At 51.0% G+C, this 16,176-nt stretch overlaps 1 protein-coding gene across 1 annotated transcript in view; it reads left to right on the forward strand.

Annotated features, from left to right (window-relative positions):
* Positions 1-16,176, forward strand: part of Fam178b (family with sequence similarity 178 member B) — a 135,538-nt gene that overhangs the window by 96,160 nt on the left and 23,202 nt on the right. The window contains exons 10-12 of the mRNA XM_075980437.1: positions 226-402; positions 595-692; positions 16,041-16,128. Coding sequence (XP_075836552.1) covers positions 226-402; positions 595-692; positions 16,041-16,128 — 363 coding nt within the window. The remainder of the gene's footprint in view (positions 1-225; positions 403-594; positions 693-16,040; positions 16,129-16,176) is intronic.

The raw sequence follows: 16,176 nt of genomic DNA on the forward strand, positions 1-16,176 counted from the left end.
TCAGTGGTGGCCCCGGTACCCATGCTACTGAAAGCCTGCAATCCGCCTGTGACTGCCAGCACGGCCAAAGAAGTGTACAGAGAAGGTTCCCCACTGGTCACCAGGGAACAGGTCCCACAGTCCCTTCTCTCACTCTGAGTCCCCTCCTCATTCCTCACTCTGTTTCCTGTTGGTCGTTCCCTCATTCCATGTACCCCTGTCCATCCTGGTTCTCTCTCCTTTCAGTTCCTGATCCTGTGTTTCCTAGTCCAGCCGAGGTCCTACACGGACACCAGCATTTTGAGCCTGATGGAGCTGCTGTGTCGCGCAGGCCTGGATGTGGGCTTGCGCCTGCTGCCCAAGACTGACCTCCAGCAACTCCTGCTCCTACTGCTGGAAAACATCCAAGAGTGGCCGGGAAAGGTACCACAGCCTGGTCCCTGAACTGTCTTGCCCCTAGCGTACCCTACATGGGGAGGGCACCACTTGCAGCTTTTTCAGGGGTCTGTGGCCTCGTGATTCCCTTTGCTCCCCTGAGTTCACTGGGCATCAGGGCAGGGGTGAAGGCAGCCTTCCCTCCACCCCCGAGCCCACAGGGTGCCTCTGTCCCCACAGCTCCAGGCACTATGCTGCTCCCTCAGCTGGGTCTCCGACCACCACCACAACCTCCTGGCGCTTGTGCAGTTCTTTCTGGACGTGACTCCCCGTGGCAGGTGGGTGCTTCTCAACAGCACTGCCTCCTCCCCTGATGCTCATTCCCAAAAGGTTCCTCGAGGACCTAGAATCTTCCCCAGCAGCCCCAACAAACAAATATTTGCAAACTCTCAGAGGAAGAACTAAAAATAGAATTTACTAGTGAGTTCTTTACAAATGAAAAAGCCTAATTTTCTTAACATGATCTTATTAGCACAACACTGTCTTATGCAATTACCCTCTGCCTGCAGTGCCCGCCTACTTTCTTTGGGGCTCCCTCCCTGCCTTTTCTTGCTGGGTGACATCAGCTGCTCGCCCCTCTCTCCTCTTCTCGCCGCCCACTCCACTCTTAATTCATCGCCATTTTATTCTCTCCCGGCAGTTCTCTGCCAGAGATTATCTTACTGTTTATTTCCCTTCCTAGACTCCCTCTTCCCTCCAAATCACCTCCAGAGCAGGTGCCTTGTCAGGATCCCTGCCATATCGCCCCAAATCTCAGCCTGTGCCTGGCAGCCTGTCCGTGTTTTGTAAAATTCTTTTGGAATGATGAATGAGTGGAGCAGGACAGACTCAGCCCAGGAGATCAGACCTGTTGGCTGGACTCGGCCTTGTCTCTTCTCATCTCTGCATTCCTTCTGCTCCCTGCTCACAGCCACATGGAGTGCCCTGCCTGTGTCCCTATAGGCACTTGGCAGTCGTCCTCTGTGGGTGTCCCTGTGACCTCCCAAGAGTCAGTCCTTTGGGACTTGAGGCCACCTCACAGCCCAGGCCCATCCGGCCGACTTCCTTGACTGACTTGGCGGGTCAGCCGCAGCCGCACTGGTTCAGCTTCAGGCTCTTCACTGACTCTGCCCAGACTTGACAGGGAGACTCTCTCCATACCCCAGGATGCCCCTGTCCACTCAGCCCAGACCTCTGGGATTTCTGCCATCCCCCATAGCACATCTGCTCCGGGGAGCAGGGAAAGGATACACCTAGAGGCTGCTCCCTTTCTCGCCTTTCATACTTAAACCTGGATTTGCGGCCTTCAGAATTCTAAATCCTTCCTTTTGGTTGCGTCTCAGTGTCAGCTTCATGACAGCCATTGCTCTGTCTGGGTCATTTTAAAGCAATCACCCCCCCACCCCCGCCAACAAACTTCATCGCACCCCATGATACCTGGAAGGTAGCAGAGGCAGCCTTAGCTGTTTCTCTCAGCCTGACAGACACCAGCAAAAAACAGATGGAGCGGTCGCTAATACCGCTAAGCAGTTATGAAAATGAATGCCCTCCACACACTCATTAACGCTGCATATTCTCAGTTTCAACTTTAAGTTGCAGTCAATCTGATGAGCAGAAAATGTCAACCCATGTTTTTAATTTTCACTCCCTGATCGCCAGTGGAATTGAGCCGCTCCTCCCCTCTGTTGGCTGTTTGTGGTCCCTTACTGTGCATTTCCTTCTGGGCTTCCTTACCCATCTATCAGGCAATTTATCTTCTTAACTACATTGATTTACAAGTTACTTTTCCTATTTGTTACAATGTGTTTTCTCCTAAGGTTGTAAATTGTCCTTTTTGGAAAGTTGTTTTGTAATTTATTAAAATTTAGTTTTGTTTGGTGGTGGTGACACACACCTTTAATTCCAGCACTTAGGAGGTAGAGGCAAGCAGATCTCTATGAGTTTAAAGTCAGCCTGGTCAACAAAGCGAATTCTAGGACAGCCAAGACAGAGGGACCCTGTCTTGAAAAGCAAAACAAAAACAAACAAAATTTAGTTTTATTTTATGTGTGTTTTTGCCTGCATGTGTGTCTCTGCACCGCATGTGTACCTGGTGCCCAAGGAAGCCAGAAGAGGGTGTTTGATCCCATGGAACTGGAGTTACAAAGAGTTGTGAGCTGTCATTTGAGTACTGGGAATCAAAGCCAAGTCCTCTGCAAGAACAGCAAGTGTTCTTTACCTCTGAGCCATCTCTCCAGCCCTGTTTTTAGTTTTTGTTACATTTACTTATTTTCTATACCTGTGTACACACGTGTGCTGCAGCACGTGTGTCAGACAGAGGACAGTTTATGAGAGGCAGCTCTCTCCCTTTCCCATATGGGACCGGGGGTCAAATTCAGGTCATCAGGCTTGGCAGCAGGCACCTTTACCCAGCGATCATCTTTCTAGGCCGTTTTTAGAAATTGATTGTTGTTGTCATTTTGTTCTTTGAGACAGGATATTGCAGTGTAGCCCAGGCTGGCGTAGAACTTGCCTCAGCCTCCTGGCTGAGATGGCAGGTATGGACTACCATGCCCAGCCCATAATTAACTTAGAGCTGCAGGAAATAGGTGTGGACAGTACAGAACCCTGCCTGGGTTACTGTATGACGTAATCTTTGCATCTTGACTAGGTAGGCCTTGCCTAAAACCACACAAACACACACACACACACACACACAAAGAGAGAAGAGCTATTCTCAGCCAGGCGGTGGTGGCGCACACCGTTAGTCCCAGCACTCAGGAGGCAGAGGCGGGCAGATCTCTATGAGTTTGAGGCCAATCTGGTCTACAAAGCAAGTTCCAGGACAGCCAGAGCTGTTACACAGAGAAACTCTGTCTCAAAAACCAAAAGGAGGAGGAGGAGCTATTTTCTTTTTTTTCAGTACTGACTTTAGTAAATTCCTTTTCTGTACTTTGTTCCTAGTATCTCTTAATTCCACCCAGAATCTGCTTTTCCTATAGAATTCCCCTACCCCTGAAGAAGAGTGTGGATGCAATGCCAATTTATTATATTAATAATCCATCATTTCCCAATAGACTTGAAGGTATTGTCATATCCCAAATCCATGCCTGTGCTCATTCTTCCCGCACTGATGTGGGGAGCCGGCATCTTTGCAGCTTCCCCGTGTGTTCCCAGGCCCCTGACAAGTGCTCTCGAATGGCTGGGAGTGCAGTGGAGCATCCTTCACCTTATTTCAGACGGACGTGTCTAGGCCACAAGTTTTGCCGGCAAGAGGGCTCCTCATTTGGATGAGTGTTGTTTGTTTAGATTAGCTGGCCACGGTGGCAGACCTGTAATCCCAGCTCTCAAGGAGCTAAGGCGAGAAGATCTTGAGTTCAAGGTAAACCCAGCCTACTTAGTGCGATCTTGCCCCTCCCCCACCCACAGACACACCGTAAATAAGGCAGGCACAGTGGCCTATAACCTGAGTGCTGGAGAGGCTGAGGCAGATGACTGTTGAATTGGAAAGGTAGCTTGAGCTACAGGATGAATTCCAGGCCAATCTAAACTATAGTGTGAGACTGTGTCATGAGGAGAGGAAATGGAAGGAAGAGAGGACAGGAAAGGACAGAAGTGAGGAAAGGAGAGGAGGCTGAATAGAGAGATGGCTCAACAGGTGAAGTCTTGTTATATAGTCATGAGACCCTAACCTGAGTTTGGATGCCCACACCCATGTAAAAATTAGACATGGCCACACATAATAGCTGTAGTCTCAACACTGGGAGGCTGAAACAGAGGCAGGAAGGTCTCAGGCGTTTGCCCAGTCAACCTAGCTAGCCCAACTGTCAAGCTCCGGATTCAGAGACTGTCCTGGTTATTAGGTTTTTGTCCACTTGACACAGGCTAGAGTCACCTTGGAAGAATAACCTCAAATGAGAAAATGCCCCCATCAGATTGACCTGGAGAGCACTTTCTTCATTTATGGCTTATGCGGGTGCATCCAGTGCACTGTGGGTAGTGCCACCCCAGCACAGGTGGCTTTGGATGGAGAGAAAGCAGGCCCGTAAGCCATCTCCTCCTTGGTCTCTGCTTTAGTTCTTGCCTCCAAGTTTCCACCTGAAGTCAAGTCACGATGGCCCTTCATGATGTACTAGGATTTGGAAGCTGAAATAAACCTTTTCCTCCCCTAGCTGCTTTTGGTCATGGTCTTTATCACAACAATAGAAACCTAACTAGAGCCAGGTGGTCCTAGCACTTGGGAAGCAGAGGTAGGCGGATCTCAGTGAGTTTGAAGCCAGCCTGGTCTACAAAGAGAGTTCCAGGTCAGCCAAGACTGTTACATAGAGAAAAACCAAAAAATAAAAAAAATAAAAAATAAAATAAACCTAGCTAGAACAGAGAGCTTTTCTCAAAATATAAGGCAAAGAGGCAAAGAATGATTGAGGAAGATATCCAGAGTTGATCTCTGGACACCAATTGCTTACATACACAATTATAGTAATAATTTTTAAAAGAAATTTTATTTTACTTTTTTTTTCTAAATAGAGCATTCAGATAGTACCAAGTTTAGGTCGTGCCAAGGAGTGATTAGGAATGGCATGTCCCAGACACACGCCACCCGCCTGCCATCTCCAGTCTCCGCGCCTGTGTGTGCACAGGCTCCCTGCAGGTTCTTTTCTCCTCGAGGTATGTTTTGGCAAGCCTTCCAAACTGGCTCATAAGGAGCTTCTAATTCTCCTTCCCGTCTTGCCGTGGGTCTTTAGTTAGAGCCGCAGCAATGTGGTGACACAGGAGCTTGCTGGTGGCCTGGCTCTGCCCTTGCTAGGGGCAGTCCCACTGGGCTCAGTGCCCAGACTGACCCCAGGAGGAAGCTGTCACACTCTGAATCTACTTGAACGGTTAAGTACAAAGCAAGAACTCCCGCTGGCTTCCACTCCCACGGATTTGTGCTGTGCTTTCAGCACTCCAGCCGTGATCCAGACTTCAGGGTGCACACCACAGTGTGAGGAAGCTGCTACCTTAACCATGAAAACAGATGGCAAAGAAGCCACCTGGAGTGGGACCAATGGAAGGGGGGTTCTTGAAGGGACATCAGCACGGGGAAGGTGACCCCACTTGGATGGCACTGGATTCTGCCTTCAGCGAAGGTCTCTAGCGTATGCTCATGTGCAGAGCCAAACCTCGCTGCCACTGGAAGGAGCCCCATCAGAATGATGAAGGCAGCCGAGGGCTGCACGTCTCTGCTGAAAGCTAATGTCGCCTGGCTCCAGGGCCCGCCTCCTTTGCTGTCTGTGACTGTTTATTAAACATCCCAGGCATGCTGCTGCACTGTGGCCTTCGGAGGAGAGAGCGAGATGATGAGACCCACTTAGACTGCCTGCTCCAATGGAGGTGTGGGTGAAGGCTTACTAAACATGTCACAAAACCCAGACCAGCCCACAGCTGAAAGAGCCCTCTTGCCTGTGTTGACAAGATTTGAAGAGACAAGCTCGGCTCTCAGGTTCACAGTGTGCATGTTTGCCTCATGCCTCCTCAGGAAGGCCATGTGGCAGGATGGAGTCGACTTAAAATGTACACGCTGGGGCTGGAGCAATAGCTCAGGAGTTAAGAGTTCACATATTCTCACTGAGGACCTGACTTCAGTTCCCAGAGCCCACATCACGAGCACCTGGAAGTCCAGCTCCAGGAGCATTTGTCGCTGTGCACTACCCCAGACACAGACATAAACACATACACACAAACATGCAGACTTGGCTAGCCAGTGGAGGCTCGTGATCATAATCCCAGCACTGGGGAAGCAGTGACAGGCAGTTTGAGGCCAAACTGGTCTACAGAGTGAGTACCAGGCCAGCCAGGACTATATAGTGAGATCCTGTCTCAAAAAAAAAAAAAACAAAAACAAGAAAGAGTAGACCTGGAGGCCTGGAATATGGCCAGGTTGATAGAATACTTGCCCTGTAAACATGATGCTTTGTGGGGGGAGGAATTAGAAGAAAGGGTCATGAAACAATCAGGGCTAACTGGGGAAGAACAGGCTGTAATGATATACAACTTTAGGTAAACTGAGGGTGAGAGAACTAGTCTATATAATCCCCGCATGTGGGAAGCTGAGGCAGAAGTTCAAGGCCACCAGGCCTACATGAGACCCTGTCTCACAAAGCCAAGCAAAAAAAGACCGTGTGTGCTGTCAAAGCCTGTAATTCTAGTTTTTGCAAAGTACAGTTGGAGGATAGAGTTCTGGGCTAGCCTTTGCTACCTAGTGAGTTTGAAGCAAGACCTTGTCTCAAGCAAGCAAACTACTGAAACAGAAATCTACGTAAAATGCTGTGGCAGCGTTGCCGGAGGAGACAAATCTCAAGGTATTGAGATAAGCATGAGTAGCTTTGTCTTTTGGGTTCGTCTCTTCCAAATGTGATGGCCTTCCTGTTTTTGCTTTTGCTTCCACAGCCTGGTTTACAGAATCAGTTTCTTATCTCTTCATTTTATTTACACTTATTTATAGTGTGTGTGTGTGTACATACATGTGCACAAGAACAACTTGAGTCCCTTCATCTGTGGGCTCTGAGGATCTAACTCAAACCCATGTCTTTAATCCCAACACAGGGGAGGCAGAGGCAGGTGGGTCTCTGTGAGCATCCTCTTTGACTACCTGGAGATACCCACTCTCAATCATGGTAGGCTCCGCCCACCTGTCCCCGCGTTAAGAGACCCTCCTCTACTCAAGCTGTCCAGATGAGTCCCTCCTGGGGCACTCTGGGACCTTACTTGGCTTTTTGTTTTGTTTTTTCTCTGCAGCTGAAATGTGGTGGTACCTTTGTTAACTGTCCCCTCTTCCTATGAGTGGCGACAACCTGCCGGGAGAGCTGTCTTGTCTCCTCAGCCCTTAAAGGGATCAGAATGTGAAAAATCTTCTGTAAATACGGGAAATAGTGAATGCCATTTGTTTTTCTTATCTTTGCTCTGGTGCTATGTCTTTTTGTATGGTTGGTTATTCATTTATTGTTAAGGAGTCCTCAAATTTGGCCATTCTTCCTGTGTTGGTGAAATCCCTTCACTGTGTGTCCCTCGACTGGAGGGAACATGCCTTTGTCCCAACTCCCAAGAGTTAGATCCAAAGGGCTGTGGTGGTGCACACCTTTAATCCCAGTACTCAGTGGTAGGGGCAGGCAGATCTCTGAGTTCCAGGACAGCCTGGTCTACAGAGTGAGTTCCAAGACAGCCAGGGCTACACAGAGAAACTCTGTCTGGGTGGGCAGGGGTGGGGTGGGGGTGGGTTAGATTCCTTCCTCAGCTGTAATGAGATGACAACATCAGCCCCAGCCAGGCTTTTCCTGAGAGGTTTTTCCTTGGACCCCTGCTGCCTACTGTCCTCTCAGTTTCTACATCAGTTCCTTGTCCACAGTGTTCGATCCCTTCCTGCTTCTGCTTTAGACTTTCTGTTAGGTTTCAAGCCTGGGACAAACAGCAGAGGATGAACAGCTTATTTAGCACATCAAAGTGGGTATTAGCCACCAGGTTCTCCCTGCATCCTTCCATCCCTACCTGTTACAGGGTCGTCCTGACTGGCATACCCCATCCCCTACCCTGAACTCTCCAGCCCCGGGGTCTGGGCTTCCCTTCCCTATATACTCCCAACCATTTTGGTTTACCTGGCCTTTTTCCTTCTACTCTGGGCCTCCTGGCTGCTGCACCTGGTTCTCCTTTACTCCCCCAACACCCCCCCCCCCCCCGCAGAACTCAGTCTGGTCCTGCCTCTGGCTATATACTCTCCCACGTATCTACAGAAATCTTCTCCTCCACCATACCTAGGAGCAGTCATGTTTCCTTTCCTTTTTTTTTTATTTTTTTATTTATTTACCTGCCCTAAAACCACGTGGCCCCTATACGCACCCACCTTGTAAGTTGCTGTCCAGCCTTCCCTAGGCCCTCAGCAGAGTCCACAGCTGTGACAGGACCAGGACCACTGTTGAGTTTCCCCACTCCTGGCCCTACAATTCCACCTCTTTCCTTCCCACCAGACCCCTAATTCGAGATCCTGACAGTTTTGTCTTTTCTGGAGAAGGCTGTGCTCCAGCACCTGCAGCTCCTCCTGGCAGTCCCACTGTCTTTCAAATAACCCATCAGACACTCTGCAGGAACGTGAGCTTCCTTCCCATAAACTGTCAGTTCCCGCCTGGATGAAGATCCTTTCAGAGTGGGCTTGGGCACCCTGGATAGATGGCCGAGAGTTAAAACCCCTTGCTGCTCTTGCAGAAGGACTTAGGTCTGGTGTCCCCACACCCACATGGCAGCTCTGTGACTCCATGTATCACATGGCCATCTGTGACTCCAGTATCAGAATCAGAGGTCTCCCGACCTCTAAGAACCAGGCACACACACAAATGCGGGTCTAACACTCATATACATAAACTAAAAAAAAATTCCTCCCCTTGGTCTACCAACCAAGCAACCCAGCCTAGTGTTCCAGGGTCTTTGTGCTTACTCTTCCATACTGCCTCCCCCATAGTCTTTTTTTTTTTTTTGATTTTGGATTTTCGAGACAGGGTTTACCCGTAGCTTTTTGGTTCCTGTCCTGGACTAGCTCTTCTAGACCAGGCTGGCCTCGAACTCACAGAGATCCGCCTGCCTCTGCCTCCCGAGTGCTGGGATTAAAGGTGTGCGCCACCAGCGCCCGGCCTCCCCCATAGTCTTACTGTGCCCCTTCAGATCCCCCCCATGCACTCCCACATAGCTGCCGTATCCTAAAATTTTGCAGCCATCTGAACTCATGCTGAGCATCTGCTTCAAAGTTTCCAGTCGAGGCTCCCTTCCCCCTTCTCTTCAGCTGACTGGCTAGGGCTGACATCCCTCACACCCAGGGGTTATTGGTTAGCTGACTTTCTTGAGCCTTGAGCTAGGCAAATGAGAAAGACCCCCGTTGGTGGCGATGCTCCTGAGGCTGGGCAGCATGCCTCTGGCTACTAGATGAGCACCTTAAGGCGCACAGAGGCAATGGGGTGTTGTGCCCCAAGTTCTAAAGGCAAGGTGGCTGTGGCAGCTAGGAGACCCTGTACTGAGCTTCATGCAGATAAGGCAGGAAGAGCACAGGGGAGGTGTCTAGCCAGCACAGGCCCCTGGACCTCTGAAGTTCAGCGCTGCTCCCCCATGACCTTAGGTTCGAAAGATGTGGAACTGGAAAGCTGAGCACAAAGCAAAGCAGGTAGCTTGGGTCAGAGGCAGCACTGCCGGAGACTGCCAAGGGCCGCCAGACGGTCTGCTCCTGCACCTGCGCAGTTGGCTTTGAAGTGAGGAGTGCTATTTTGAGACTGATAGTGAAGCTTCAACACTGCAGACTTCCTCATTTCTGTCTTCTTTGTGGAAAGAAGAGTGGTTTTATATATGGAATCAGAAGTGGTTGGAGGGCACTGAAGCCTCAGTGTGGAAGTGACATATGACAGCTGTGACCGTGTGGAGGGAGGATCAGTTCCTCTGCCCTCCCCGGGGCAGGAGCGCACGCACACGTGTGCGTGCACACACACACACACACACACACACACACACACCACCTGCAGTACAGGTCCTTCATTGGGAGGGTCTGGGAAGCAGGCTCCCTTAACATCATTCCTAGGGGCGGTGGGTGAGTATATACTTCGGAAATGACACCCTGGTGTCTAGGTGTCCTTAGAATACATCATACTGCACGAGCTTCCGGAGGGGACCGTGGAATGCTTGTCTGGAGATTCCTAGGGCATTTGATAAAGCTGTCATCACACCCTGGGGACAACATAGGAGCACAGGATGATGAGTTCACCTGCAGGGCAGCCTCCTGTGGCCACCTAGTTCACAAACTTTACTAGTGGGGCTTCTGGATGGAGCAAAGCCCAGGTCCTGAATGAGGCGTTCAGCAGAACAATGGCTAGATTCATAGACAACATGACTATCACTGACAGCAAATTGAAGTTTCCAGAAGCTCTCCGCCGACGGTAATGAAGGGCTAAGCTGGAAAAAGAGGCCCTGCTGTACGATTAAGAACAGGGTCTGAGAAATGAATGGGGTTTGACAAGAAGACATGTGAAAGAAAGAAAAGCCAAAGGACGTGGGTTCAGTCTGCTGACTGCCAAGAAAATGAGCACCAGCCTCCCGTTCTCCGAGCAGAGCGGCCCACTTGACAAGGAACACAGATAACCAGGGCCATCCACGGACACAAAAGAGAATGAATGGTCAAAAAGATGGAAAAGTGAAGTAGTCAGGCCTGCAGGAGGCAGAGCCATCTGAGTACAGCCAGTGATTTCAAGGATGGGGACAGCCATACCCGCCAGACGGCTCCCAGAGCAGACTCCAGAAGCCTGGTCAGCGTCCCAGAAGGGCAGATTTTTGGCAAAATGTAGGAAGAACTTCCTTTGTCTATCCAGTGAGTGGACTGGACCAGCTCGGCAGCAGATGTTGGCTTCTGGGATGAAAACTGAACCCTTGAGAGGAGGGGCCACAGCTTTGAATGATGCCTGAGTCCAGGGCTCTGGCTTAAGTGTCCATTGCCTATAGGTGCCTCTTCGTTTACTTGTAATTCTGCATGAAGAAAAGGACACATACCATAGGTGGGTGTTCAGGGACTTGCCTTTGGTGCACTACGACCCAGTGTCTGCACAGAATGTCACCTGGTCATTCCTTCTGCAGAGGAAACCACTTCCCTGGTGTTCTTCCAACTTACTGGTTCTTCGCCTGTTTCTGAACGCTGCTGGAGATGGGCCCATGCAGTGCATTCCTGCGAGACTGGCGTGCTGTGCTCACAGGCATCTTGGGGACCAGCTCCCTGGCGATGTGAGTGGTTATAGCTTCATCTGGCTGTATGGCCATCCTTTTCCTCGGTCAGTGGTTACCGTATCCTCTCCTCCAGTCTGCATCGTGCATGCCTCCTCCTCCGCCCCCATGGGATTGTACAAGCACTAATGGAAAACCAGGCTGCGTGATGGCTGCGGGCTTGCGAATTCAGGCAGGGTGGGAGTATGGGCATTGGGAAAGATTGCGCAACCCGCTGCACTCAAACCCTGGTTCTTCCTGCTTTGGAAGCACACTCACATGCAAGATAGCTCCCACCTAGTTATCTTGATTAAAGGTACCACACGCCTTTAGTCCCAGCACTCAGGAGGCAGAGGCAGGCAGATCTCTGAGTTCAAGATCAGCCTAGTCTACAGAGTGAGTTCCAGGACAACCAGGGCTACGCAGAGAAACCCTGTCTTGAAAAAAACAAAAACAAAATCAGAAAAGGATGATTCCCATCATGGACTAAAGAGCCAGTGGTCTGACAGGTGTGTGTGGCCCTGGAGATGTAGGCCATGCCAGGCAGCACACAGCCAGGTGTCGGGCAGCATTCCCTTAGAGGAGCAGGCCAAGACTGCTGCAGCCTGGGCTGCCCTGGACGCACTGGAAAAGGCAGCACATGCCTTTGGCCAGATGCCTGGTAGCCTTTTAGGGCAGTTCAGCCTCAGCAGGGCCTGGTTCCCTTCCGAGGGAGTGAAGACAGAGCATTGGGGGGTGGAGGGGGTGCTGTGCTGGCTCATGTCCCTTGTCCTAACATCACAGTGGCATACACTCTGCCTTCCTGGGTGCTCCTGCAGGGCACCCAGTCCCTTGTGAGAGCTGCCCAGACAGCGGCAGACTGGAAGCAAAGTACCCAAATCCTCTGGGCTAGGTTTAGAAAACCTTGTTCCCGATTTTCTAGTGCCCTGGGTGCCTCTGTGTGATCCAGTGTCCTGGTCTTACAGGCCTCTGGGAGGTGGGCGGGCCAGAGGCCAGCACTGGCCTGGCCTGGTCTGAGAGCTGTGCTGGAGCCCTTCGCCTTATATGACATCTGCTGGGAGGACTCCAGTGGCTTCTGCATCTCTCTTTGCTTGCCTGGTTTGAGTTCTGGAAAAGCTTTGCCAGGTGGGGTTAGGCAATTTCTGTGGAGAAAAAGAGCCCAACAGTCTGGGCAGGGTTCTCTGCTTGCCCCCTGCACAGCTGGGGTGGCATTTTGGGTGGGTCCTCTCTGCTTTTTCCCTTTCAAACTCACAGTCTGTCAAATTTAAAGTGGCCCCTGTCCCTGTTTCTCTGCGGGACTGGGAATTCAGGAAGGAGTGTCAGGAAGGCTGTGGGCAACAGACAGGCAGCGCCAGCATGGGGGGCTCAGCTCTTAAATGTGGGTTCCTTATATCCACTCACCCCTCAATGTTGCCGGCTCTTTGTTTTTGGTTTTTTGTTTTGTTGTTGTTGGGGCTTTTTGTTTTCGTTTTTTCTAGATTACAGCCCTGGTGTGACCCCCACCACACCCCACACACTCACCCACCTCTTCCCTCTGGATCCCCCTCCCCAGTACTGCTGTGAGGCCTGTCAGCTCTGGCCCTCTCTCTGGCCCGCCCCTCCCCACCCTCTGTGGGCCTTGGTGTGTGGGGGGGATTAATGAAGCCCAGATGCAGCACTCCTGACTCTGGCAGTAGGTTTTGTAGCACAGCAGCAGCAGCCATTTACCTCCCACTGTGTCTGGGCCCAGCTGCTGCCGGATCCTAGAGCCCAGGAGCAGCTGGAAAACAGGTCCTAGCTACAGGCAAGCCACAGAGGGTCGAGGCCTTGATGAGGAGGAAGCTGGGCTTCAGATGGAGCGTAGAGCGGGGGCCATGGAGGAACAGGGATAGGGGCTTCTGACTCACCATCCTGTGTCCACTCAGATGGCAGCTGCCTCTCTGTGCTCACTCTAGCTCTCGGAGTCCTGGGGAGCCCCGGGACCTCAGCATAGCCCTGCAGAAAGAGGTCAAGGCTAAAACCAGGTGGAATTCTGTCTTCCCAGTCAAAAATGGCAGAATGGTTTCCCCTTCATTTGCCAGATGCAATACAAATACAACACATAACACAGCGTTCTTTTAAAACAGAAAGGAAAACAGATTCTTCATCTGAAATTTGTGCTTAACAGGGCAGCCTAAACTTTAATTTGCCAAATCTGACAAACCAAGTCCCCTTCCAGCCGAATCTCCTTTTAGTATAATAGCTTTGTTGAACTACAGCATACAAATAGACCACCGAGCCTATGTCTCGGTGGCGTTTTCCCAAGTCAGACACGTGAAACTGCCACCCAGATTGGGAGAGAAAGGACAGCTTGAGCAAACCCCGAGGCCACCAGGACCCCCGACCTCCAGCACTCCGTTTCAGACTTGATGCAATTGAATTTTCACACTGACTTCCTTCTGTAGCTGCCATCTTCCCCCACAGCTGAGTGAAGAGAACATGTGGAGGTGGTTATGTAGCTACCGGTCCGCCAGTTTTATCGGGGTGCTTCTGCTGTGAGTACCTCTCTCGTACCTGTCTACACGGGAGCAGGTGTAGGTCTGTCCTCAGTTAATCTTTAGTTTTCCAAAGGGGTCATGACCCTTCCTACGAGCTCTGTGAGCACCTCACGGTCTCCCACCTCCAAGTGAGTGGCCGGAGTGAGTGGCTGTTTGTGCTTTCCACCGGAGCCCTTCAGGTGTCGGCACCACCTGCTGCACTTCTTTTAAACCAAGAACCCCGTGCTTTGTTGATTCTTCCGATTTTTTTGACTGTTACTTAAGAAAAATCAACAAAGCACGCAGAGCTCAGGCCCCCAGGCTGATCACAATCTTCTCCCTGGGTGGAGGCTGCCTCCACACTCACGGCACTCCCATTGCTAAAGCAAGTGTGGCGCTGGGAACAGTGCTCTGGAATCATCACTACCCACTGAAGTGACCAGGCTTCATCCTGCCTCCCGAAGTCCTCCTTAAGGAGACATTTCCTAGCGTCCGCTGTGGCCTGCATCTGGTCTTTCTGGTCCTCATGTCTTTCCAGAGATGTGACTGAGGGCACCGACAGGGGTCCCTTGACCTGTGAGCCCTTCTCCTCTAAGAGTCCAACCCGACACATGTTCCCGTCATGCTTCACTTCTATGCCTTTCTCTGCTTCCCTTCTTCTCTTCATTTTACTCCCTGGCATGATTCAAGGCGGTAACACTCGCAGGCCAGCTGAGTTCCATTCTGAGTGGGTTTACTTAGCACAGTGCAGTGACAAGTCCCTCCAGAAGAGATGAGAATGGCACTCTGGCCAGGCGATAGTGGCACTCGGGAGGCAGAGGCAGGCGGATCTCTGTGAGTTCGAGACCAGCCTGGTCTACAGAGCTAGTTCCAGGACAGGCTCCAAAGCCTCAGAGAAACCCTGTCTCGAAAAACCAAAAAAAAGGAAAAAAAAAAAGAATGGCACTCTGGCCAGGCAGTGGTGGCGCACGCCCTTAATCCCAGCACTGGCGAAGCAGAGGCAGGCGGATTTCTGTGAGTTAAGCTTCAGTCTGGTCGACAGAGCTAGTTCCAAAATAACCAGGGCTCCACAGAGAAACCCTGTCTTCAAACAAACCAAGACAAAATAAAACACAACAAACAAAAGAGAATGAAACTCTGTGGCATGGCACCTGGCGTAAGGCTCTGGATTCCGTCCTCGTCAGAATAAACAAATAAATCCTTTCAAGGGGCTGCCTGCTGCCTGCAGACCAGTGTGTGCAGAGACCTGGAACGACATGTTGCAATCTCCTCAGCAAGGCTCAGGTGATTAATTACAGAGCCGTGGCTTGAGAGTTTGACCTGAGGAGAAGTTTGTCCTGTCACCTAGTCTCAAAGGTCCCAGGACAACTCTCAGCCCCACCCTCTGGTTTCTTCCTCCCTTCTTTACTCTCCGAAGTGCTTGAGGACCCAAGCATTAACATCTTTAACATCTGAAGCCCACTGGGGCCTTCATTCCTGACTAGAAGATGTCTCAGTCCGGAGTCAGCACTGACTAAGCGTTGCCTTACGGCTGGTGGCTGGTCTCAGACGACCGGCTGGGTTGACTGAAGCAGGAGACCCGTGCAGGCTCACGAGCAGCTCAGGGAACAAATGGGCTAGAAACTGGGGGTAGCTGGCTCTGGGCATTCCCGGGGCGCTTTGTCCCTTGTTCTCTTTGCTGGCCTCCATGAAGGCTGTCCAGCTGGGAGACAGGAGGACAGTCAGCACTGTAAGGTGACGCCTGTCACATTAGCTGCCCCACAAGAAGTTATACTCTCTTAACTGTCCTGCCGAGACCCAGAGGCTGCTTCAGTGACCGAGTGGCACTCAGGTACATCCCAGGAGCCTGGCTCCTCAGGATGGTAGGAGGGGAATCCCAAAGAAAAGTTTTCTGAAAAGTGGATGAAAAAAAAAAAAAGACAATAAAGCCTGGTCTCAAGGGGCCAATCATCCACCCTGCTTGAAGTCCTTTGAAATTTGAGAGGCAGTGCACTGGGCAGGACAAAGCGAACAGAGAAGGGAATGTGTTTTTCTTCCTGTTGCCTTTTCCCCTCTATCTGCGTATTTTCCTCCTTAGTTGTTTTATGCCTTCCGTCATTGCATTTTTCTTCTTCAGTTATTACTTTGTTTATGTTCCAGTCCCCAGGGTCTCCTGCACGCTATGCGCTGTCACCGAGACACACCTGGTGTTGTCGCAGTCTGTAAGCGTTTATTACGCAAAGGAAGGAATGTTGGTGTGCTTTGGAGAAGACCTTTCACCCATTCAGATCTACAGATACGTACAGATCTGAGGGGGTTACAACTCCGAAGAAAAATGTATTATCCTTGCTTGTTGGATATCTTGTCTTTCCAGAATGTTCAGAGGCCCCCTGACCTCCAGCCTACCCCACTCAGATTTTTGCTCTTCTCTCCCAGGCTACTTCGAAGCCAACTGAGCCTCACGGTTATTGCCCGGATGCTGGGTCAGCAAGAGGCACTTCCTCTCTGGGGAGAGAAAACCCAGGTGAGTCTGCCTCAGCAGGACCAGGAAGGCCTCTGGTGGGCCACAACC

This window comes from Microtus pennsylvanicus, chromosome 7, assembly GCF_037038515.1.
Source record: "Microtus pennsylvanicus isolate mMicPen1 chromosome 7, mMicPen1.hap1, whole genome shotgun sequence".
Classification (NCBI taxonomy): Eukaryota; Metazoa; Chordata; class Mammalia; order Rodentia; family Cricetidae; genus Microtus; species Microtus pennsylvanicus.